The 26,925-nt window shown below is 43.5% G+C and overlaps 1 protein-coding gene across 2 annotated transcripts in view; it reads right to left on the bottom strand.

The window, feature by feature from the left end:
• The window catches only part of LOC120574835 (mucolipin-1-like), a 32,677-nt gene that overhangs the window by 671 nt on the left and 5,081 nt on the right, over window positions 1-26,925 (bottom strand). The window contains exons 2-12 of one of the 2 annotated variants that reach the window (XM_039825281.1): window positions 20,878-21,137; window positions 19,337-19,498; window positions 18,483-18,639; window positions 15,943-16,024; window positions 15,354-15,450; window positions 13,862-13,961; window positions 11,446-11,552; window positions 8,696-8,845; window positions 5,862-5,963; window positions 4,741-4,863; window positions 2,063-2,269 (exon numbers count right to left, since the gene is read on the bottom strand). In XM_039825281.1, the coding sequence (XP_039681215.1) occupies window positions 2,063-2,269; window positions 4,741-4,863; window positions 5,862-5,963; window positions 8,696-8,845; window positions 11,446-11,552; window positions 13,862-13,961; window positions 15,354-15,450; window positions 15,943-16,024; window positions 18,483-18,639; window positions 19,337-19,498; window positions 20,878-21,137 (1,547 nt within the window). The remainder of the gene's footprint in view (window positions 1-2,062; window positions 2,270-4,740; window positions 4,864-5,861; window positions 5,964-8,695; window positions 8,846-11,445; window positions 11,553-13,861; window positions 13,962-15,353; window positions 15,451-15,942; window positions 16,025-18,482; window positions 18,640-19,336; window positions 19,499-20,877; window positions 21,138-26,925) is intronic. The other variant, XM_039825282.1, reaches the window with a different exon arrangement.

The following is a 26,925-nucleotide window of genomic DNA, read 5'->3' as shown; positions in this document are numbered from 1 at the left end:
TACTAATCTGATTCACAACCATGTTTCTGTATTTCAGTTTCATTTAAAGTGCCCATATTATGAAAAAAAAAAAATCACTTTTTCTGGTGATTTGGGGTGTTATTTTGTGTCTCTGGTGCTTCCACACACATACAAACTTTGAAAAACATCCCTCCATGGTGTTCTGAGTGAGATATGGTTTCTGAATGTGTCCTGCCTTCAGTCTCCTGGTGAGCTGGTCAACATCTGCACGGTTTTCTACGGCACTAGCCGAAACGAAGGGGCTAACCGTAGCATGCTAGCGCTAGCATGCTAGCTTGTTCTCAATGGCAAAACACTGCTAGAACACACACTAGTTCACCATAATCTCCAAAAGAACTACTTCCATGTCCCTGTTCTGCAGGTATTCCATGCTAAGTTGGAAGTGCGCCCTCGTTTAGAAGAAGTCTCCCGGCTAATCCTGCCTTGTACTGACTGAAGTTGGAGAAACAGCTAGCTAGCTCATGTAGTCTTACCTAGCTACTGAGCATGTAGTCCTTACCTAGCTACTGAGCATGTAGTCTTACCTAGCTACTGAGCATGTAGTCCTTACCTAGCTACTGAGCATGTAGTCCTTACCTAGCTACTGAGCATGTAGTCCTTACCTAGCTACTGAGCATGTAGTCTTACCTAGCTACTGAGCATGTAGTCTTACCTAGCTACTGAGCATGTAGTCCTTACCTAGCTACTGAGCATGTAGTCTTACCTAGCTACTGAGCATGTAGTCCTTACCCAGCTACTGAGCATGTAGTCTTACCTAGCTACTTAGCATGTAGTCTTACCTAGCTACTGAGCATGTAGTCCTTACCTAGCTACTGAGCATGTAGTCTTACCTAGCTACTGAGCATGTAGTCTTACCTAGCTACTGAGCATGTAGTCTTACCTAGCTACTGAGCATGTAGTCCTTACCTAGCTACTAGAGCATGTAGTCTTACCTAGCTACTGAGCATGAGTCTTACCTACGCTACTGGCAGCGTGTAGTCCTTACCTAGCTACTGAGCATGTAGTCTTACCTAGCTACTGAGCATGTAGTCCTTACCTAGCTACTGAGCATGTAGTCTTACCTAGCTACTGAGCATGTAGTCTTACCTAGCTACTGAGCATGTAGTCCTTACCTACCTACTGAGCATGTAGTCTTACCTAGCTACTGAGCATGTAGTCTTACCTAGCTACTGAGCATGTAGTCTTACCTAGCTACTGAGCATGTAGTCTTACCTAGCTACTGAGCATGTAGTCTTACCTAGCTACTAGTCTTACCTAGCTACTGAGCATGTAGTCTTACCTAGCTACTGAGCATGTAGTCTTTACCTAGCTACTGAGCATGTAGTCCTTACCTAGCTACTGAGCATGTAGTCTTACCTAGCTACTGAGCATGTAGTCCTTACCTAGCTACTGAGCATGTAGTCCTTACCTAGCTACTGAGCATGTAGTCTTACCTAGCTACTGAGCATGTAGTCCTTACCTAGCTACTGAGCATGTAGTCTTACCTAGCTACTGAGCATGTAGTCTTACCTAGCTACTGAGCATGTAGTCTTAACTAGCTACTGAGCATGTAGTCTTACCTAGCTACTGAGCATGTAGTCTTACCTAGCTACTGAGCATGTGCGACTGACAACAAAGATGTTACAGCAGTGAGAGGTCTCACTCTGTAGCTAAAACAGAGACCTGAACACAGGGTGAAAAGAGGAGCTGCAGCAATGTGCAGTACAACAAAATATGGTGTTTTTTGAAAATTAATCCATGTAAACCTATGTAAACCTGAAAATGAGCATAATATGGGCGCTTTAAACAATGTAAGAGAGAATACAGCTTTAAGGAGTCTCCCCCCTGCTGGAAGTTAGAGAGAATACAGCTTTAAGGAGTCTCCCCCCTGCTGGAAGTTAGAGAGAATGCAGCTTTAAGGAGCGTCAGCTTTGGCTTTCCTTTTCAGACCTTCGTCCATTATTTTTACAGGCTACTGTATGATTCTGTACATCTGAATATAATTTGAACTGATGACGGCCACTGGCAGAGAAACGAGAGCGTAACCCAATGAAATCCGTACCGTAATGGTGTCGTAGGCTCCGGTGATGAGCGCGATGAAGAGGGAGGACACCATGTAGATGAAGAGGGAGATAAAGGTGTACAGGTAGACCTGGCTGAAGACCCACACCAGCGTGCCGCTGCGCTGCATCTCGGCGAACGTCACAAACATGTCGTCCCCGTTGATCAGAGAAAACAGGCACTCGGACACCATGGACAGGCTCCGGAACTGGACACACACACAGCACAACACACAGCACAACACACAGCATAACACACAGCACAACACACAGCACAACACAACACACAGCATAACACACAGCACAACACACAGCACAACACACAGCATAACACACAGCATAACACAACACACAGCACAGCAAAACACACAGCATAACACACAGCATAACACACAGCATAACACAACACACAGCATAACACACAGCATAACACACAGCATAACACAACACACAGCATAACACACAGCATAACACAACACACAGCATAACACACAGCATAACACAACACACAGCATAACACACAGCATAACACACAGCACAACACACAGCACAACACACAGCATAACACACAGCACAACACACAGCACAACACACAGCATAACACACAGCATAACACACAGCACAACACACAGCACAACACACAGCACAACACACAGCACAACACACAGCACAACACACAGCACAACACACACATTAGTGGAATTAAGGGAGTTTTATGATAAGTAGGCTGTTGTGACCTTCTGGCAGAGGTGGGAAGAGTACAAAAATATTCTACTTAAGTAAATTAATTTGATGAACTTTTACTTAACAGGTAGCCTTGTGAGACCGTCCTTATCTGGCGAGCTCCAGTTTTCCACATAGAGAAAATTTGGAGCCATTCGCCAAACGACCGACCAATCAGCGTTGGTTTGGAGGCGGGTTTAGGTGGTGATAGACAGATGGTTTATCCAATCAGCTAACCAGGATTTTCAGACAGCGCTAGCCCTAATTCTGTTAGCCGCTCACTAATGCTTTTTCTTCTTGGATGCTTCTTTTGGAATATGGACCAGGAACCTGAAATGGGGCCTTTTATTCCTCAATTCTCGTTACACAAACGGTAAATCTCCTTTACCGACATGCTGCTAGCTTGCTGAGCTAACGAGCTATGCTTTGCCTGCAGCAGCAGCAGGGGTAGCCTGGCTTGTGGTTGTATTTTCATACGCTTCGTTGATCTGATTGGTTGATTTGGCCTCGTCTATCACCAACTATAGGTGGTAGATAGACAGATGGTTTATCCAATCAGCTAACCAGGATTTTCGCCCCTTCCCAAAAGTTCTCCAACGGAAAGTTCCCAGATGGATATGCCGAGCTAATGAATATTAATAAGAACTGGCAGAAATTGAGCTGAGTGTTGCTGCAGGCTTTCTATACCGCGCTAGAATGGCATGAAACAAGGTAACCAAGGTTACAGAGTTCATGGTAGACCTTCAGACATCACCACAAAGTCACGAAATACGTGTGGCAGGGCACCTTTAAAGCGTAACTCTCGCCAAAATGCAACCTAGGGTCTTTTTGTGAATGTATCCAAGTCAAACTTTCATTTAAAAGCATAACTAGGACGGAAACGCCACTTTTAAGATTGACCGTATTCTCGTTTTGGGTCAAATGGCCTTTTTCAAATGCCGAGTTCATGTGTAGAGCCCCTGGTGATACTTGGGGCAAAGTCTCATGTTGTGTCGAGCCTACTTAGTGGTTTAAAATAGTGATTTTGATGCGATCATTGCAGTGCCCCTAGCTCTCCCATTCAACAGGCCATTTCACTCAAAACGAGAATCTTAAAAGTGCCGTTTCCGTCCTAGTTATGCTTTTAAACGAAAGTTTGACTCAGGTACATTCACAAGAAGACCCTAGGTTGCATTTTGGCGAGAGTTACGCTTTAAAGGTCCCATGACATGGTGCTCTTTGGATGCTTTTATATAGACTTAGTGGTCCCCTAATACTGTATCTGAAGTCTCTTTTATATAGACCTTAGTGGTCCCCTAATACTGTATCTGAAGTCTCTTTTATATAGGCCTTAGTGGTCCCCTAATACTGTATCTGAAGTCTCTTTTATATAGACCTTAGTGGTCCCCTAATACTGTATCTGAAGTCTCTTTTATATAGGCCTTAGTGGTCCCCTAATACTGTATCTGAACGTCTCTTTTATATAGACCTTAGTGGTCCCCTAATACTGTATCTGAAGTCTCTTTTATATAGACCTTAGTGGTCCCCTAATACTGTATCTGAAGTCTCTTTTATATAGGCCTTAGTGGTCCCCTAATACTGTATCTGAAGTCTCTTTTATATAGACCTTAGTGGTCCCCTAATACTGTATCTGAAGTCTCTTTTATATAGACCTTAGTGGTCCCCTAATACTGTATCTGAAGTCTCTTTTATATAGACTTAGTCTTAGTCTAGTACAAAAAAAACATTATGCTAAAACATTTGTGCTTTAAAATGTAGTACTTCAAGCAAAACATACTTAAGTAAAAGTAAAAGTACAGATTTTACTTGTAACTATTTAAAAAAGTAAAAGTACACAAAAAAAACCTACTCAATTACAGTAACGTCAGTAATTGTAATTAGTGCCTTTCCACCTCTGCCGTCTGGATAACTCATGCTTGTTCATTAAAAACTGTGACTGAGTGTGAGTGGACAGTACCTTGGTGTGATAGGGGCCCAGCACAATCCACCCACAGAAGCAATATCCCAAATAAATGGCGGCTGCACAGCAGCAGAAGCGGATAACGTTAGGAAAAGCAGCGCTTAGCGTCACAATCAGGATCTGTGAGGAGAAGAGAGGGACGAAGGGAAGTAAATATATATTTACTAGAGCCCGACCAATGAAGGATTTTTAAGACCAATATCAATACAAATATTTAGTGATTTAAAAATCCGATATATCGGCCGATATGTATTTTTAAAATAAAATAGTTATTTGTAGGTATTTATGAGTCCTCACTAAAATAATATTATAATGCAGTTTAAAAATAAAATTGTTTGTTTTATTGTCTCAACAGAACATCAAAATATATTAAAGTTCTGATAAATAAAATGTATAAAAATACAAACTTAAGATATGAACTTAAAGGAGTGTTGCCAACAGGGAGGTTGTAGAGCTGTGTGTGTGTGTGCGTGTGTGTGAATGTGTGTGTGTGTGCATGCGAGTGTGTGTGCATGTGTGTCTATATGTGTGTGTGTGTGTGTATATGTGTGTGTGTGTGTGTATATGCGTGTGTGTGCATGCGAGCGTGTGTGCATGTGTGTGTGTATATGTGTGTGCGTGTGTGTATATGTGTGTGTGTGTATGTATATGTGTGTGTGTGTATATGTGTGTGTGTGTATATGTGTGTGTGTGTGCATGCGAGTGTGTGTGCGCGCATGTGCGTGTGTGCGTGTGAGCGTGTGTGTATCTGTGTGTTTGTGCGTGTGTGTGTATATGTGTGCGCATGGTTTTGTGTGTGTGTGTGTGTGTGTGTGTGTATCTGTGTGTTTGCGTGTGTGTGCATGTGTGTGTATATGTGTGCGCATGGTTTTGAGTGTGTGTGTGTGTGTGTGTGTATATATGTGTGTGTGTGTATATGTGTGTGTGTGTATATATATGTGTGTGTGTGTGTGTGTGCATGGTTTTGTGTGTGTGTGTGTGTATATATGTCTGTGTGTGTGTGTGTGTGTGTGTGTGTGTGTATATGTGTGTGTGTGTGTGTGTGTGTATGTATGGTTGTGTGTGTGTGTGTATGTATATATGTGTGTGTGTGTGTGTGTGTGTGTGTCTTCACCTACATTGTATTTCTGGAAGAAGCTGAGGTAGCGGATGACTCCGACCCAGACCAGCAGCGTGGAGGTTCCCAGCAGGATCCCGCACATGTCATACGACGACAAACTCTGCAACACAACAACAGTGACCTCATCATTTACCAGTGACCTCATAATTTACCAGTGACCTCATCATTTACCAGTGACCTCATCATTTATAACAGAAACCCTAGCACTGTACCCAGAGTACCCCCAGGCAGGTTACATTTAAGAGTTTTTAAGACCCATTTCATACCAACCAGGATCAAATGTAATGCCTTTGAACTTTACGGCCATTAGGGGTGTTAAAATCAATCGTTGCATCAATGCAGTGACAGACCATAATCGATTATTGCCTACTGCTGTTACTTATTGATTTTCTGGTGGCTGCTCTTTTAGTTTTTTGATGTGCTGTGTTCAGACTTCACTTCATTCAGAAAGTGTCTTTTTTTTTATTTGAAGAGCAGATATAATAAAAATGAGAGTTCATATACAGTGGTGCTCATGAGTTTATGAACCCATGCTAAAGTTGACTAAAAAGAGAAAAAAAAAAGAAATCATCTTTTGGAAATTGATCTTAATGCCTTAATTGAAAAAATAGGAAAAATCCAACCTTTAAAGGACACCAATTTTCTTTGTGAATGAATAATGTATTGTAAATAAATAAATGTTCTTCCTTAAAATACAGGGGGCATAAGTCAGTACACCCCTATGTTAAATTCCCATAGAGGCAGGCAGATGTTTATTTTTAAAGGCCAGTTATAGTTCACCATACCTAGAGATTGGCATGGTTTTATTTCAGTTAGCCTAATAGCTGGTTTGGCGGGGGCAGGGGGAAACGGGTGATTGCATTGTTTCAAAAATGAGTGGAATAATTACTTCTGGCATAATCAGATATTTTACAAATACTTTAAATAACACAAAACAACTAAATGGTGATAGGTAATTCATCTGATTTCATATATACTGCTTTAGTAAAAATTATATTTTTTCAGCGCTCTGCGTCTCACCTGGGACGCAAACAACGATAATTACTGTTGCACTAGTTGGGACATGTTACCGTGACAACGTTGCAATAAAGGTTGCCTGAATGCCATGTATATCAATTTGCTGTCAGCTTACTAATTGATTGCGCGTTTTGTGTTGATTTAGACTTTTATACAGTACAGGCCAAAAGTTTGGACACACCTTCTCATTCAATGCGTTTCCTTTTTATTTTCATGACTATTTACATTGTAGATTCTCACTGAAGGCATCAAAACTATGAATGAGCACATGTGGAATTATGTACTTAACAAAAAAGTGTGAAATAACTGAAAACATGTCTTATATTTTAGATTCTTCAAAGTAGCCACCCTTTGCTTTTTTTTGATAACTCTGCAAACCCTTGGTGTTCTCTCAATGAGCTTCAATGAGTAGTCACGTGAAATTACCTTCTTTTTTTTTATAGATTGAAATTGCTTTTTCATGTATTAGTGGAAGTTTTTCCCCTTATTAATAAAAAAGCAAAGGGTGCGCTACGGAAGAATCTAAAAATATAAGACATGTTTTCAGTTATTTCACACTTTTTTGTTAAGTACATAATTCCATATGTGTTCATTCATAGTTTTGATGCCTTCAGTGAGAATCTACAATGTAAATAGTCATGAAAATAAAAAGGAAACATATTGAATGAGAAGGTGTGTCCAAACTTTTGGCCTGTACTGTATGTTTTATTCCACTTTGTATAAACGGCGAAGTTCACCTCGTTCACCTGTGTGGAGCCGACTGGTGAATGTGATGCTCGAGGCCTTGCTGGATACACCGCGACTCTGTTTGTGGATCTACTGATCGCTGTGGATTACTTTTATTCATGTCATTGGATTACGGCAAAATACTGATCTTTTTCTTAATCGTGTTTTAAGGACGCCTTTTGTAATCCCAGAGTTAGACTAGTCCATACCCTTCTCATTCAGTGCGTGCAGTAACGCTGTACGCGGCTTCCAGCATTAGTTTATAGACAGCTCGGTATTGGTTCCAACTAGCCTACGTTTTAATAAGTGACAAGAACATCCAACATAGATTTATAAATGTTGTCACGTCATGTCAAAAAACCAGGAACTATATTCTCAGACAGGCTTGCTGCAAAGCAAATAGAGAATATAGTTCCCGGTTTGTTTACGGTTAGAAGATGGCTGTGTCTCATGTTACGTTGTTTTTTGTAACGCTGTGACCTTCCAAATCACAACATGTAAACAGGAACATGTTGGCGTTATTTTGTCACTTTTGTCACAATTTGGAGCAGTAGGCTAGTTGGAACCAGTTACCTGCAGGATCTGTGCTAGGCTAAGCTAATGCTGGAGCCGTCAGACAGCCTTACAGCACGCACAGAGATGAGAAGGGCATGTATGGACTAGTCTAACTCTGGGGGTTACTGTGAATAAGATAAATTCCCAATAAGTCGGCGTGTTCCTTTAACGTTTAATGGTGTGACTGCGCTTGGTTTCTTCATTTGGAGAGGCATCTCAACAGACTGTACGTCCAACACTGATTGTTCACTGTTACATTTGAGTTGAATTTAAGTGTCGGGGCATTCAGCCACCGTCTATCTATTGTGCTCCAACATAGCCGTGCCGCGATTGGATTTCATAAGGGCGAATTGTTAAATTGTTACAATGCAATTTCAAATCTGCTTTATGAAATAAACATATATGTTTATTTAGCATATGTGCTCGTGCTGTGTTCCCCAGCTGCTACAATGAGTTTTATGGGGGAAAGGATTGTTTCCCCCTACGGCGACTCCGCCACAGGCCACGCCCCCAGCTATGACGAGTCACCGATACCTTGGACTCGATGCCGATCTTGATGATGCTGCCGATGATGGTGAACATGTCGCTGACGATGAGCAGGATGTACCAGCCGTTGATGAACTCCATCCTGTCGCCCCAGCTCACGGTGCGGCCGTGGCGCCGTCCGAAAAACTGCACGTACTCCTAGAGAGGGAGATGGGAGAGAGGGGGGAATAAGATGAGAGCAGCAAGTCCTGCAAATCATACGACTTTATAGCCTAGAAATCTAGACCACCCTAGCGGCAGCAAATTTATTTTGCAGCCAGGGGGGTCTAGCAACTCACGACTCACGACTTGGTAGCGTTGCAGGCAAAGTCACGAGCTGGCTAGCTAAACATTGTGCTGTTGGCAGGGTTCAGGTTAGGCTACCTAATGCTGACGTTAGCTAGCGCTAGCTGATACTAGCAATTTCTAGTCTGCAACATATTTTGGGCTTCATTTAATAAACATAACCTGTAGTGGTACACAATCGTGTGTGTATTGTTTTGATTACAATGTGCAGAATTACTTAACGTTGCCTATTTATGTCTATTTATTTCTATTTCTCACCGTTAATCACCGGCGTCTGTACAGCGTCAACAGGGGGCGCCAGAACGTACGCTCAAGTCGGCGTCTCTTCGGTGTGTTCTGAGGAACTTTTTGGACCTCGGGGAGACTGATCGGTCCGATTGGCTTTACTGCCGACAGTCAGCTGTCAAGGTTGGTGTGTCAGGGCCTTAAGCCACCCTTTCTGAAAAAGCCTGGTCTGCTCCGATTGGTCAGCGTTTCTGGGTCTCTGCACTGTCATTGCAGCCGGGGAATGACTGCACAGCCATGCGGGGGCGGTTTCTAACTGTACAGAAGTCTTGACGGCTCGTTTAAAGGCAAAGTTTCAGAATGTGTGTGTGTGCATTTCTCTGTGGATTCAGAGTGTTGATACTTTCACAGTATAAATATACTGTATTGATCAGCTTTATGGTTTAAAAAAAAGACATTTATATCTCACTTTTTACAATGTGGGAACTTTAAGTTAATTAAAACAATTTGAAAAAAGTTTTTCGGTCCATAGTCGGAGATGGAAGTTTATGTAATTGTTGAGAAAAGAGAACGATATATAAAACATCTAAATGATATTGTCACCAAGTAAAGCAGTTTTTCCATAAGATTAACACTAGGGGTGTAAGAAAAAAACGATACACTTGAGTATCGCGATATTTTATTTTGCAATACTATATTGATTTTCAAAAACGCAATATATAGGCCATAGATTTTTTTGTTTACGTGCAAAAATATTCATGTAAGACAGTGGTTCATGCTTATCTTGTAACAGTGCCTAGCAGTGCCTAACAGTGCCTAGCAGTGCCTGACAGTGCCTAACAGTGCCTAGCAGTGCCTAGCAGTGCCTAACAGTGCCTAGCAGTGCCTAGCAGTGCCTAGCAGTGCCTAACAGTGCCTAACAGTGCTTAGAAGTGCCTAGCAGTGCCTAGCAGTGCCTAGCAGTGCCTAACAGTGCCTAGCAGTGCCTAACAGTGCCTAACAGTGCCTAACAGTGCCTAGCAGTGCCTAGCAGTGCCTAACAGTGCCTAACAGTGCTAGCAATACGCGCGCAGTGCCTAACGATTGCAGTACCGATAGCCGTGTTTATAAAAGTAAAAAAATAAAGGGTTTAGTTTTTATGTAAATATAAAGATAAAAGTTTTAATTTTAGGTTTTTTAGGGGAAAAAGTGTAAAAAAGTTTTTAGCAGTGTTTAGCAGTGCTAGAGGTAAAAATGGTAAAAAGTGTTTAATGTTTGATAAAAGCTATGGCTGACCTTTGGCCTACTTTAGCATATCAACATTAGCTCACTAAGAACCTGGGAACCACAATCCCAAACTGGCAGTTTGATTTTCTGTGTACTGAATAGTTTACCTAAAGTAAACTTCTTTGACTTTTATGCACATCATGTCTTTTTTTTTAAATATTAGTTTTTCTAAATTATTCTTAAAGGTATTGTGGAGGATTTTCTTTTTCCGGGTGGATCATCAAGACTATTGGTCCTCCTAGTTGTCAATCATTCTGGCGCTATGTTTACGTAAGGCCGTGGTACGTGCTCGTCCCTAGGGTAGTTTTCGCTTTCTGCGCATGAATACTTTCAGGTGTATGGCGTGGTGAGCCACGTGAAAGTGTCACGATGACCAGAAGAGAAAGGTCTCTGAAGAAAGAAACAAGACCGGAGTGTTTTTGGGGAGAGTATGTTTCATACGCCTGCGGCGCGTAAAGCACAGGTTGGGCTCTCCACTGATGCCTCAGTCACCAAGTTTCTACCAACAGGTAAAGTTTGGCTATTTGGAGAAATCCATTTAAAATCACTGCTAGTGAAAGTTGATGTAAGCTGTCGATTAGCGCCGGCGCCTGGCACAAGCCAACGCGACCGCATACACACGGTAAACATCTCCATTTGTGAAAAGTGCAAATCTTCTTTCTGAAAGTAGCTCGTATGAACCATGCCGACAGCAACTTGTAAACAGTGCACTCTCGTGCACACGTTTAATAGGCCTTCCCTCGGGAGCAGGGAGAGTGTTGCGCATGTGCATTTTTTCAAAAAGTGGAGAGGGCGGATCTTTTCTAAAATTCGGGAAAATCCTCCACTATACCTTTAAGAAAGAATCTCAACATATCGCCTTACGCACAGTATCAAAATATATTGCAATATATTGAATCGTGACGTATTGCCAGATTCTTTCCAATACACAGCCCTAAGAAACCCATGAGTGTTTGGTTTACGTGTTGCAGCAGGAAGCCTCTGAGGATGGAGCGCCCACACAGCAGCAGCGACAGCAGGCAGACGGACGCCACCAGCACGTCAAGGACCTCCCGGGCATAGCTCTCCGCTGACAGGGGAGGGGGCAAAGGCAACCCACAGAATCAAACACAGAACAGTTAGTACCAGACTCATCCACTCGCGTTGCCAGACCTTCCTCCACAGCGCTGCAGACAGTCCCTCCAGAAAAACGCGATTATGCGATCGCATAATTCAACGCATGATCAGCCAAAGTCTGATTATTTTTTTCAAATATGCCGCACTTTCGCCACATAAATTTACGATTTCCGCGCAAAATATGCGGGGCTTGCATGATCGTTGCAAAAACGTCCCGTAATATACAGTACAGGCCAAAAGTTTGGACACACCTTCTCATTCAATGAGTTTCCTTTTTATTTTCATGACTATTTACATTGTAGATTCTCACTGAAGGCATCAAAACTATGAATGAACACATGTGGAATTATGTACTTAACAAAAAAGTGTGAAATAACTGAAAACATGTCTTATATTTTAGATTCCTCAAAGTAGCCACCCTTTGCTTTTTTTGATAACTCTGCAAACCCTTGGTGTTCTCTCAATGAGCTTCATGAGGTAGTCACCTGAAATGGTTTTACCTTCACAGGTGTGCTTTGTCAGGGTTCATTAGTGGAATTATTTCCCTTATTAATAAAAAAGCAAAGGGTGGCTACTTTGAAGAATCTAAAATATAAGACATGTTTTCAGTTATTTCACACTTTTTTGTTAAGTACATAATTCCATATGTGTTCATTCATAGTTTTGATGCCTTCAGTGAGAATCTACAATGTAAATAGTCATGAAAATAAAAAGGAAACGCATTGAATGAGAAGGTGTGTCCTAACTTTTGGCCTGTACTGTATATCTTAGCAGAAAGTTGAAAAATGTTGTTTACTTCACACAAGAGCAGCCAGTTTCCCCTGTTGCCATGGTAACGTTATGAAGTGATGTAATTACGCGACGTGAACATCATCGAAAAGCAGGGTGTTGGGGGGGGGTGGGGAATCACTCTTTTTTTTCTCTTTTTCATCAAACTGCAGTTTTTGCAAGTTCCTGCAATTTCATCGCACAAAATTGCATAAATATCATATATAGCATATTCCATTGCATTTTTTAAGAAAACGTGCCGCATAATCAAGGACAACAATCACAAAAAAAATTGGCATTTTTCTGGAAGGACTGTGCAGAGGAGGGTCTGGCGAGTCCACACAGCATTCTGGGATGGGAGAAAAACGTGCTCTGGTTTATTGGCATTTCCATGGACGTCAGTTTGGTTTGAAATGTGCTGCTGGGGACAGAGACGCATTGGGAAGTACATTTCCAGCACTTCTGGAAATGTACTTCCTCTTTCGCGGAGGTCATGTTTGAAAGACGCTGTCCTGTAGCTTACTAATGAATACAAACGTGGTTTAAGATAACTTATAATCGTTGGATTTCGGTTTATTTCTTTTGACAGGCTTTAAGTGTTCATTACAAGATATGGCCATGAGAAATATGGTGATCGCTGATCGTTGTTGAGGTACATTAAACCACGTTAAGCCTTTTCACTTTAAGCAGAATGTCCCGACAGGCAGCGTTGTGAACAGAGAAGTGTGCAGCCTGCGCAGCAGCAGAGCAGCTGTGTGTGTGTGTGCGTGTGTGTGTGTGTGTGTGTGTGTGTGTGTGTGTGTGTGTGTGTGTGTGTGTGTGTGTGCCTGCCCTGTGGGGATCAGGATTGTTGTGAATTTTTTGGCATCTGTCGCTCAAGAATTATATGCGTTATGGACTTTTCGTTTTTTTTACTAAATTGAGCTCGAGGTTTCCAAAAAGAAGTGGTGGGTACAAAATGACTCATGACGAAATCCGGTAGGTACGCGTACCCACCGTCCCCACCGAAATCGACGCCTCTGGGCATTTCTTTAAACCAATCAGAATCATCGTGGGCGGGGCTAAGCTCCGGACGGAGCTACGGTGCCTCTGCTAAATAGTCTCTGGAAGGAACTGGTTTTGGTGGAACATGTGGACGTTCAAAAGTAGTTTTAGTCGTGCAACAGAGAACTCAGACAGACAGATAGTCTAGCTAGCTGTTAGACAGACAGACAGACAGACAGACAGACAGACAGACAGTCTAGCTAGCTGTTAGACAGACAGACAGACAGACAGACAGACAGTCTAGCTAGCTGTCTGGATTTACCCTGCAGAGATCTGAGGAGCAGTTAACCATAGTCCTCACAAATCCACCGGAGGTTAGAGCCCCAACACAGAGACAGAGGAAGGGGACAGACATCCGGCCGATATAGACTAATAGGAGACCGATGAGTAAACATCTAGACAAACCATGTATCGGTTGCATTGCAGGTCACCCACCACCCGTTAACTCACCGTGTCCAGACAGGTTGGGGTCTTTACACTCATGTATGGAGGCCTGGTTCTGCAGACTGATCTTAACTTTGCCGCTGTGCACGCTGTTATCCATAACGATCTGATAGCAACAAGAACCAGAGTACATATAAAAACATCCTTACACAACTCCATCAGTTTATCTTAAAGGGTAACTTTGTTTGTTTTTTTAAACCTGGACCCTATTGTCCCATGTTTTTGTGTCTAAGTGACGGATGGGAACAACAATCTTTGAAATTGTTCCAGTATTAAACAAGCTGCAATGGAATGCACCTGCAATCTCCGTCCACTAAAAGTTGTGTTGTTGCCGCTGACAGACTCAGATTATTATTCTAAGTGTCTGACAACATTATGGGATGGATCCCTACAGAGATAGACCTTTTAGTTAAAGAGTAAGATCCTTTTAGTTTAACATGAAACAGCCCCGAAATCACCATCACCAAACTCCACCAGACTCCATGTAAAGTCCTGATTATTTACATGGAGTCTGGTGGAGATATGCTGGTTCTATACACACTAAAAGTCCTGATTATTTACATGGAGTCTGGTGGAGATATGCTGGCTCTATACACGCTAAAAATCCTGATTATTTACATGGAGTCTGGTGGAGATATGCTGGCTCTATACACGCTAAAAGTCCTGATTATTTACATGGAGTCTGGTGGAGATATGCTGGCTCTATACACGCTAAAAGTCCTGATTATTTACATGGAGTCTGGTGGAGATATGCTGGCTCTATACACGCTAAAAATCCTGATTATTTACATGGAGTCTGGTGGAGATATGCTGGCTCTATACACGCTAAAAGTCCTGATTATTTACATGGAGTCTGGTGGAGATATGCTGGCTCTATACACGCTAAAAGTCCTGATTATTTACATGGAGTCTGGTGGAGATATGCTGGCTCTATACACGCTAAAAGTCCTGATTATTTACATGGAGTCTGGTGGAGATATGCTGGCTCTATACACGCTAAAAATCCTGATTATTTACATGGAGTCTGGTGGGTTTGGTGATGGTGATTTTGGGGCTGTTTCTGGTTACTCTTTAACTAAAAGGTCTATCTCTGTAGGGAGCCTTTCTATAATGTTGTCACACACTTAGAATAATAATCTGAGCCTGTCAAAACAGAACTTTTAGTGGACGGAAATTGACCATTTGTCCTAAATATATCCATACATTGCAGCCCGGTACAAGGTAGCCAGTTTCAGCGTTCTCACTCAATACTAGACCAATTTTAAATATGTTTGTTTACATTAGTCACTTAGACACCAATGCATGGGAAAATAAGGGTCCAGGTTGGAAAAAAAAACAAAAAACGATGTTACACATTAACTCTTATCTCAAACTTTGGCTCATTTTAACACAAAACTTAACAGTTGTGATCAATCGGGCCGTCAGAATTCTACGTAGACCGTGCTGCGATGCAGCCAGGGTGTTTATTCAAACAGGAATAAGAGAAGAGATAGTTCACCGTGATAGCAAAGGTGTAGCAGTCAGGGATTTCATTGTTCAGGACAGTCTGAATGTTGATGGCCTTCAGCTGGAAGTCAATCGTTACGTTGATCAGCCTGGACACAAATATGTGACAGACAAAGAAAATTCAATGTGAGTTAAAGACTTAACACTTAATACCTGAACAATGGCTGCAACCATATTACTTCAAACCATACTCATACTGTCTACTTTATTCCCTTATAATGCCCATATTCAATGCTACTACTATAATTTTTATATTACTATGTCTACATTATTCTCTTATAATGCCCATATTCAATGCTGTCTGTTTTTAAGACTTATCCTTGCACTGCTATAGTTTTTTATATTCCTATGTCTACATTATTCTCTTATATTGTCCATATTTAAAGCTGGTCTCTAGACTTTATCCTTGCACTATTGGAGCACCTGACCATGCATACTTGCTCACAGGGTCAGTCCCTGCCCTGTCACTGCAAGCCTCTCATGCTTATACATCCCTCAGTAAGAAAGTCAGTAAGTATCTGTCTGTCTGTCTGTCTGTCTATCTGTTTTAAAAACAAACTAATAATATAATATCCTCTGACTTGTAAAACTTGAGAGTGAAGTTCTTGTAGTCAGTGTTTTCTGGAGCAGAAGGGTCCGTCAGCGGATTCAGGCCGATGCAGTCTGGAAGAAAAATCAGAAAATAGCTTTAAGAGGAAGTCCAAAATATCCAGGGGAAGTTTTTTAAAACCATCTTTTGTTCTCATCCCATGAAGCGCAGACCGCACTTCTACACTTCCTCAAAGCATTTAAATGCTGAATCGTACACTAGGAGATTTATTTTAATTTGTCTGACTTTATTTTTGCCACAAGATGGATCATGCATTGCCAAAAGTCATCGCTGCCAAAGCAGCAGGTGTAGTAAACACCTCCTTTCCCAAGCCAGAGGCAGTGTGTTGCTACTAAAGGGAATGGAAAAAGCTTATGTGTTGTGTTTTTGGAGATAGGAAATATTTCAAGGCTTTAAAAGTAGGGCACAGTCTTGACATAGTATGTGGAACAGCAACACACCGAGTATGGTTACACGCACACCAATATTCTGCTATTATTCCCGAATATGACAATATAATTAATATGATCCAGGTCATGTAAACAGCTAGCCTATAAATCTAGACCACCCTAGAGGCAGCAAATGTAATTTGCAGCCAGGGTCGTCTAGCAACTCTCCGTTGGCTTGCAAGCTGGAAAAACCAAACTCTGGTCAGGCCAATCACATTGTGTATAGAGTCAGTGGGCGGGGCTTATGGCTGCTGCTGCTACTGGTGAACAGCGGTCTTCTGGAAGACTTGGAGTTCAGCTTTTCTTTGAGAAAAGAACAAAGAACGGCTCTGAAGTCATTCTTTAAAAAGGAGGATGTGTTCGGAGTTTAAAGTTTAATCTATCAACTAGCGTTGCTCTGATTGGTTGGAGCGCTATCCTATTGGTGCAGAGGGAATTTGAAAGACAACCGTTTATCCCGCCCCTCAGATTGAGCCCTGACCAATGGGGAGTTCCCAGACCCAACATCTGGATGTGGGGCTGGCTGGTCAGGCTAGTAAACAGCATATTCGGGTTGGATATTCCAAATAAGGCCTTTTTCCGAATATAGCATTTTCGGATTAAGACATGTGGGATATTCCGGTATTATTTTGGTTTTAGTAGCATTCTCTGGACATGTTTACAGCGCATTTGGAGTATGTGTCTCAATCAGGGTTTTTACCACAGGCTTATGTACGGTCAGCTGTGAGCGTTGCCATGGTTGCTGTACACAAACCAACCAGCTGACAGTTTGCAGGGCTGCACACCCGAGAAGAAGGAGAAACACAGCTACTGTTAAACATTATCAAAGACTCAGATATCAACAGGTTTTTGGAGATGAGCCAACCTTTTCAAGAAGCTGGTTGAAGGAATGAAAGAGGGAGGCTGTGTTCACACGGTCCAACAAGTCCTCCACCGCTGGAAAACTCTAAAAAATCTAATTATTTTGCACGGCTACATGTAAACGGGAATATTAGAGGAATATGCACTTCGGAATATCGTCTTTTCAGAAGAAGGACAAAAACCAGAATATTATGTGCATGTAAACATAGTCAATTACTCACTGATTCAGTCATCTCCTTAAGGGCCAAGAAAATAGAAAATACTGGTACGGAGTAAATAAGACGGCTGTTTACGTCGAATACCCAGGGACACATGTAATGAACATCACTCAAAAAAGCATCAAAAACCTCCAAAAAAAAACTAAACAAAACGTAGAAAAGTACCGACAAAAGCGTTGAAAAACGACCATAGAAAAAGCAGCAAATATTTTGAGAAAAAAACATCAAAAACTTCCAAAAAAGCGAAACAACCTCAGAAACAAATTGCAAAATAAGCATCCAAAACGCTAGCCCGGTGAGAGTGTCCTGATCTGGCGAGCTCCAGTTTTCTCCTCCCAGATCAGTCTGGCATCTTGAGACGGAGAAAATTTGGAGCAGTTCGCCAAACGACCGACCAATCAGCGTTGGTTTTGAGGCGGGTTTAGGTGGTGATAGACAGATGGTTTATCCAATCAGCTAACCAGTATTTTCAGCCAGCGGTAGCCCTAATTCTGTTAGCCGCTCGCTAATGCTTTCTTCTCTTGGATCCTTCTTTTGGAATATGGACCAGGAACCTGACATGGGGCCTTTTATTCCTAAATTCTTGTTACACAAACGGCAAATCTCCTTTACCGACATGCTGCTAGCTTGCTGAGCTAACGAGCTATGCTTTGCCTGCAGCAGCAGCAGGGGTAGCCTGGCTTGTGGTTGTATTTCCATACGCTTCGTTGATCTGATTGGTTGATTTGGCCCGTCTATCACCAACTATAGGTGGTAGATAGACAGATGGTTTATCCAATCAGCTAACCAGGATTTTCGCCCCCTTCCCAAAAGTTCTCCAACGGAAAGTTCCCAGATGGATATGCCGAGCTAATGCGAAGCGATCCATCTGGCGGAGGTTAGTAAAACGTAGGAAAAAACAATAAAAAAATAAGCTGAAAAAAAGGGATTAAAAGAAATGGATTCATCGTTAATGAATACCAGAGAGAGGAGGAGGGATATGTGAAAGACAAAAGGTCATCTACCGGTGACAACGTGGGGATCGATGTGGAAGGTGTCGTTGACGGGGTCGATGGTGGCGTTCCTGTAGCACCTCTGGCAGAGGGAGAGCGCGCTGCCGTTCACACCGACGCCCAAAACGTACGCATACCGGCCCAGAGAGATCCGAGGGAGAGCCATGTACTGGAGGGGAGACACAAGCAGCAGATAAGAAGGATCTGTGATGTATTATTTGGAATATCAAGCATTGACTTGAATGGGCTAGCTGACTACACAAAGTGCTCGTTTTGCCGCTGACAGACTCAGATTATTATTCTAGGTGTCTGACAACATTATAGAAAGATTTCTAAGGAGGTTAACCTTTCTGTTAAAGAGTAAGATCCTTTTTTTAAACATTAAAAACATCTAAAAAATTGCGTTCCCTAAACCCACCAGACTCCATGTAAATAATCAGTAATTTTAGCATCGTAAAACACACTTCATTCAAAGTCGACAGAAACTAATCAAAACTATGAAAAGCAGTTTTGGGTCGTCTTTCCACTTTTACCAACCATCACAACTCTGGTTTGGGTTGAAATAAACACACAGTTTACTGATTTACATGTGACAATATGTTGGCTCTATACACACTAAAAGTACTGTTTTTTTAAATGGAGTCTGGTGACTTTATCACTAGCGACTTCAGAGCTGTTTCTGGTTAAACAGAAAGCCCTCAAAGAGGTTTTAAAAAGGTCTATCTCTTGCTAGCCTTCTTCTTAGGCTAGCAAGACTATATATAGACTAGGTTGGATGCTACTGGAGAGATAAAAAGTGTTATATAATTTGTGTGAATCAGCTGAAATGACTGACAGGTTGTAGGTATTCTCAGGCCAAGCGTTACCTGCCGGATGGCGAAGTGGACGCGGCTGTACAGCTCGTCCTGCGTGTGCACGGCCTGATGAGCGTTGTCTGTGTAACCCTTCAGGAAAAGATGTTTGAATGCGTCCGTGTTCTCGTCTTTAAAATTCACCACCATCTGGTTGCTCAGTCCAAACAGCACCAGCTGAGAGACGGAGACGACAAACACATGAGCTTCAACCACTGCAGAATAGTAATTATGTACTGGTATAGAATTAAACAAACAGGCTGTTATTTTATAAGATTACTTTTTGGGGCTTTTCCGCTTTTAATTTGACAGGACAGCTAGGTGAGAGGGAGGGGGAAGACATGCAGGAAACTGTCACAGGTCAGATTCGAACCATGGACCTCTGCATCATAACATCAATATGCGTCCCCCAGTGGCTAGAAATGGTGATAGGTGTAAACCGAGCCCTGGGTATCCTGCTCTGCCTTTGAGGAAATGAAAGCTCAGATGGACCAATCAGGAATCTTCTCCTTATGATGTCATAAGGAGCAAGGTTACCTCCCCTTTCTCTGCTTTGCCCGCCCAGAGAATTTAGCCCCCCCATGAGAGAGAGACATCATGGCTTTCAAACGAGCAAAGTGGCAGTTGGTCAAGATACAGTATTAGGGGACCACTAAGGTCTATATAAAAGAGACTTCAGATACAGTATTAGAGGACCACTAAGGCCTATATAAAAGAGACTTCAGATACAGTATTAGGGGACCACTAAGGTCTATATAAAAGAGACTTCAGATACAATATTAGGGGACCACTAAGGCCTATATTAAAGAGACTTCAGATACAGTATTAGGGGACCACTAAGGTCTATATAAAAGAGACTTCAGATACAGTATTAGGGGACCACTAAGGTCTATATAAAAGAGACTTCAGATACAGTATTAGAGGACCACTAAGGTCTATATTAAAGAGACTTCAGATACAGTATTAGGGGACCACTAAGGTCTATATAAAAGAGACTTCAGATACAGTATTAGAGGACCACTAAGGTCTATATAAAAGATACTTCAGATACAGTATTAGGGGACCACTAAGGTCTATATAAAAGACACTTCAGATACAGTATTAGGGGACCACTAAGGTCTATATAAAAGAGACTTCAGATACAGTATTAGAGGACCACTAAGGTCTATATAAAAGAGACTTCAGATACAGTATTAGAGGACCACTAAGGTCTATATAAAAGAGACTTCAGATACAGTATTAGGGGACCACTAAGGTCTATATAAAAGCATCCAAAAAGCAGCATGTCATGGGACCTTTAAGAGAAAAGTAAAATATCTTGGCCTGTATGAAGCAACAAGTGTGTGTGTGTGTGTGTGTGTGTGTGTGTGTGTGTGTGTGTGTGTGTGTGTGTGTGTGTGTGTGTGTATGTATGTGTATGTGTGTGTGTGTGTGTGTGTGTGTGTGTGTGTGTGTGTGTGTGTGTGTGTGTGTGTGTATGTGTGTGTGTGTGTGTGTGTGTGTGTATGTGTGTGTGTGTGTGTGAGATCCATCCTGTAGCTTAAAGCTTTACCCACCTGTAACGTGACGATGAAGATTTTGAGCAGCTGCAGGAAGAGTTTGAAAGGCTTGCGGCCCTTGGCGTGATACTTGTCACAAGGGCTCATGAAGAAGTACTTGAGCTTCCTCCTCAGGGCCTCCTCTTCCTCCTCCTCTTCCTCTTCCCTCGGCTTCTGCGGGGACTCAGAGCCCACCAGAGCAGTGGGACGAGGGGTCCCGCCCCCAAGAAGGTCCCGGGACCCATAGCCGGCCACGGAGGAGAGGAGCCGGTCCTTTTCTGGGAGATACAAAGAAATCCATGGTTCAGAACACCAGCGGCAGTCATTACATCTTCCTTTTTTAAAATTAACCGACGTGAGAGGACGCTGGCGCTGGTTATTCGCCGCTTCTCCGTCTGCTATTCATCTGCTATTCGTCTGCTATTCTCTTGTGTTTGTGTTCGCTGTACCCCCTACCTCTGGACAGCCTCTGTACCTCTGGACAGTCTCTCTGCTGGTTCCCCGGGCGCTTCGGGTCCTTGACCGGACTCTTGCCTCGTCGGTTAGCCGCTAGCTAGCTGCCCCCTGTTCACCAAACGCGGCGGGGCAAATCCTAGCTGCTTCGGCGGCTAACCCGATTGCTGACCTCCTCCTCATAGGCAACCTCCACCAGATGCGAGCCGCACCAAGACTAGACATTCCTCTTCCCCGGGTCATGCTGTGGATCATTTTGGCAATCACCTCATTCATCCATCTCCACCTCCACCTCTGTGCTCCTAGCCCACGGCTAACCACTATCACAGAGCTCTCGGTCCCTCCGCTCGGCATCATGATCAAATATTCAACTCTGCAACTGGTCCACGTCGCAACTACTCCATTCCATCCTGCATCCCAGTCATCAAACAGCTCGGACTTCTACGTCGACGCCGTTACATCCACAGAAGCTCGCCGCAAAGTTTGTTTTCTCCACCACGGGACAATCCATTCCATCCATCTGGTCACCTGCACGCTCCTGTTGCACCTGTCCCACGTCCATCTGAATGCTTCACCCACTGGTTCATATAGGGCTGAACGCATCATCAGGCTACACAGAAAACCCGGACCGGACTACAGTGCTTTCCCCACTTCACATACACTCAATCATACTCTCCAATCATTTGCCAACGGCTCACTGTCCCCCTCAACTGCAATACCCCCACACCCCAACGCACCACACGCACTGCTAACCGGGACAACCTCAGATCTCTCCAGCCTGCCCCCATCCCACCACCCTCTCACCATGCCAACTTTGCCCTCCTCAACACCCGATCGCTCAACAATAAAGCCCCTGCCCTCCATGAACTAATCCTCGACAACACTCTTGACTTCCTTCTGCTCACCGAAACCTGGCAACAACCCAACGACTTCTTCTCCCTCAACCAAGCATCCCCCCCTGGCTACAACTACATCTGCAAACCCCGCCCCTCCCACCGTGGAGGTGGCCTCGCCGTCATTTTCAATCAGAACTTCCGGATCACAGAACTCACCCTCCCCTCAGTATCATCGTTTGAATATCTCGCCTTCAAAACTCTTTCCTCCATGACAGTCATCCTCATTTACCGGCCACCTAAACCAAATCCCTCCTTCCTCTCTGATTTTACTGAACTCCTCACACTAGCCTCATCTCTCTCTCCACGTCTGCTGCTACTCGGTGACTTAAACATCCACATGGACTCCCCCACATGCAAGCTCTCATCAGAATTCAAAATTTTACTGGATAACTTCTCTCTCACCCAACATGTCACATTCCCCACCCATGAAAAAGGTCACATCCTCGACCTGGTCTGCTCCACCAACCAACCAGTGCTCGACCTCCATCCATGCCTCTTTCCCCTCTCTGATCACAAACTGATACGGTTCACCATCCCTTCTCCAACCCCACCGCCCCCCTCCAGAGAAATCACCTTCCGCAACCTCAAATCTATCAATCCCCACCATCTCTCTACCTGCTCTCCACCTGGACTCAACCCTCACCTCACCCGATGACCTCACAGACCACCTCAACTCCACCTTGTCTACCTCCCTCAACACCCTGGCCCCCTCAAAACAAAACTCGTCACTTTTAACACCTCTTCACCCTGGTACACACCTGCACTCGGAAAATGAAACAAACTGGCCGCCAACTTGAACGCCTGACAAAGAAATCATCCCTCACAGTCCATCATGAAGCCTATAAATCCCATCTCATCGCTTCTACAAAGATGCCCCCATTGCTGCCAAATCTGCCTACCTCTCCACCATCCTCACCGACCCCTGCCAAAACCCCAGAACCCTCTTCTCCACATTGAACAACCTCATCAAGCCTCGGACCAACAGCCTCCTTACCTCTACTCCGGATCTCTGCAACTCATTCCTCCACTTTTTCACTGACAAAATCAATCTCATTTACAAATCCCTATCCCCTGTATCTGACCTTCCAGGATCTACTCCAGCACCTACCTTGGACCCTCCTCTCCCCATCCCTCCAGACCTCCCGACCCTCCTCCACACTTCCTCCTCTCCCAGTTTAACCCAGTCACTCCTCCTGAAATCTCCAAACTCATCAGCTCTTCCAAACCCACTACCTGCTCCCTTGACCCCCTCCCTACTCCACTTCTGAAGTCCTGCCTCCCGGTCCTATGCCCCTACCTCACTAACCTCTTCAACTCCTCACTGTCCCTTGGAACTGTCCCTCTGCTTTCAAAACTGCCGCTGTCACCCCAATCCTTTAAAACCTGGTCTGGATCCCCCCCCCCCCCCCCCCCCCCAAACCGCTCTCTTCTTTCTCCAAAGTCCTCAACGACCTCCTCACCTTTGCTGACACCGGTTCCCTCAACATCCTCATCCTCCTCGACCTGAGTGCAGCCCTTCGTACTGTGAGCCATAACATCCGGCTCACCAGACTCAAAGACCTCGTTATCGACGTACTGCACTCCAGCTGGCTCCACTCCTACCTTTCCAACAGATCCCATTTCATCTCTCTCCACAACCACACCTCTGCCACAGCCACAGTCACTCAAGTGTTCCCCAAGGCTCTGCACTTGGCCCCTCCTCTTCATCATCTACATCCTCCCTCTTGGTCAGATACTCCGCCACTTCAACCTGGACTTCCACTGCTATGCTGACGACACCCAGATCTACCTCAGCACCAAATCCCCCACAATCCTCCCCTCTCCCACATCAACTCCTGTCTGTCAGCTATTAAAACCTGGATGCAACACAACTTCCTCAAACTCAACAGCGACAAAACAGAATTCCTTCTGATCGGCTCCAAATCCACACTCAGCAAAACCAATAACCCCACTCTCACCATCGACGGCACCATTGTCTCCCCATCTCCCCAGGCCCGCAACCTTGCGTTATCTTTGATTCCACCCTCTCCCCTTGAGCCTCACATCCGTCAAGTCATTAAAACCTCCTTCTTTCACCTCCGCAACATCGCCAAAATCAGACCCTCTCTCACACCCCCGCTGCTGAAAGACTCATCCACGCCTTCATCTCCTCCCGCACTGGACTACTGCAACTCACTTCTCCTTCGCATCAGCTCTACCAACATCAACCGACTCCAACTGGTCCAGAACTCAGCCGCCGCCTCATTACCTGCTCCAAATCCTGGCACCACATCACTCCAGTCCTAAAGCAACTCCACTGGCTTCCCATTTCCCACCGGATCACCTACAAAAATCCTGGTCCTCACCTATAAAGCCCTCCACCATCTGGCCCCCTCATACCTCACTGACCTCCTCTCCCTTACCAACCCTCACGGTTCCCTCAGATCCACCTCAGCCGGTCTCCTCTCCATCCAAAAGTCCAACCTGCGCTGTTTTGGGGACAGAGCCTTCTCCAGAGCAGCTCCCAGGCTCTGGAACTCCCCCCCCCAAGAGATCCGCACCTCTGAGTCCCTCACCATCTTCCAGTCCCGCCTCAAGACCCATCTCTTCACCTCAGCCTACCCATAGTCCACCTGCCCCCCTCCCTTTTTCATCTGTATCTTGTTTTGTTCTACTTGTTTTGTTTGCTCGTTTTGTTTTGTTATGTTTTTATAATCTACCCTGCCCTGTAAAGCGACTTTGAGTCCATGAAAAGCGCTATATAAATTCAATTTATTATTATTATTATTATTATGTTACACAGGCCCTCCAGGTATCTCACAATCAGTCAAAACTGAAGCAGAAGAGGTCCGACACATCAGGACTCTTAGTCCCTTTAGTATAAATCAAGCTAAAAAAAACACAATACAGAAAATATTGTATTATATATATATATATATATATATAGTACAGGCCAAATGTTAACACCTTCTCTTCAATGTCGTTTTTTTTTTTTTCATTTTTTTTTTGACTATTTACATTGTATTCTCACTAAAGGCATCAAAACACACATATAGGAATTATGTACTTAACAAAAAAGTTGTGAAATAACTGAAAACATGTCTTATATTTTAGATTCTTCAAAGTAGCCACCCTTTGCTTTTTTGATAACTCTGCAAACCCTTGGTGTTCTCTCAATGAGCTTCATGAGGTAGTCACCTGAAATGGTTTTACCTTCACAGGTGAGCTTTGTCAGGGTTCATTAGTGGAAGTTTTTCCCTTATTAATAAAAAAGCAAAGGGTGGCTACTTTGAAGAATCTAAAATATAAGACATGTTTTCAGTTATTTCACACTTTTTTGTTAAGTACATAATTCCATATGTGTTCATTCATAGTTTTGATGCCTTCAGTGAGAATCTACAATGTAAATAGTCATGAAAATAAAAAGGAAACGCATTGAATGAGAAGGTGTGTCCAAACTTTTGGCCTGTACTATATATATCGCTCCACCACTTTGTTTTGTCTAATGTTAGCACCTCTCTCTGTCTGTCTGTCTGTCTGTCTGTGTGTCTCTCTCTCTCTCTCTCTCTCTGTCTGTCTGTCTGTCTGTCTGTCTGTCTGTCTGTCTGTCTCTCTCTCTCTCCACCACTTTGTTCCAAGTGTGAACCTAGCCCTATAAATGCAACTGGATAGCATCTTTCAATCAGAGCGGCAACAGTTAGCTAGCTGAATAATCGATTTGGTGATCAGCAGATAATCAATCAAACTATTTACACAGCAGACGTACATTGCTGGGATGAAGCCTCTCGCGCTGCTTTGAAGAAATAAAAGCTGGTTTTCTGATTGTTTTCCCAGCGATTAGTTCAAATGCACAATTAATAAAAATATCAAACACTCAACAGGTGATTTTGTGGAGACAGATGCTCTTTCACTTTCAATTTCAATTTCATTTGTAAGGGACAACGTGCAATAAAGACATAAATGTGACCATGTGATGCATTGCACCAGAGTTAGCATTAGGCTAATTCACACTGCAGTCCCACAGGAAGCACAAATAGGCCTAAAACATTTTCTAAAATGGGCAGTGGTGGCCTAAAGGTTAGGTCGTCGGTTCAATCCCCAGACTGACAGGATAAAATCTGGGTGGGGAAAGTGAAAGAACAGCGCTTGTCCCTCCCTCATTACCACCACTGAGGTGCCCTTGAGCAAGGCCCTTAACCCCAACCGCTCCAGTAGAGCTGCTCAGGGGCCAGCAGATCAGACTGGGGTCCTACTGGGCAGCTTCCAGGTATGGATGGGGAACTGTGTGAATGTGATCAGGGCGTTCCTGCAAAAGAGAGGCTGCCTCTCAGTGAACCTCCCCTGAATAAATAAAGGTTAAATAAAAAAAATAAAAATAAAACACGCTCAATGAGTTAAAAAAAAAACAAGTAACAAATAGCAGTATATTACATTTCATATCACAGGTACACACACACACACACACACACACCACATGATCAATGGGTGTAGCGACATACGCAATACACACACTCATACACACTCATACACAGACACACACTCACACACAAAGATACACACACACACACACACACACACACACACCACATGATCAATGGGTGTAGCGATATACGCAATACACAACCCCCCCATTCTCTCACACTCATACACACACACAGACACACACACCACATGATCAAGGGGTGTAGCGGTATGCACAGCACACAACCCCTTTCTCACACATACACACACCCACACA

Source organism: Perca fluviatilis, chromosome 15 (assembly GCF_010015445.1).
Source record: "Perca fluviatilis chromosome 15, GENO_Pfluv_1.0, whole genome shotgun sequence".
NCBI classification, from domain to species: Eukaryota; Metazoa; Chordata; class Actinopteri; order Perciformes; family Percidae; genus Perca; species Perca fluviatilis.
The sequence above is the reverse complement of the archived record's forward strand: the minus strand, read 5'-3'. Positions and strand labels throughout refer to the sequence as shown.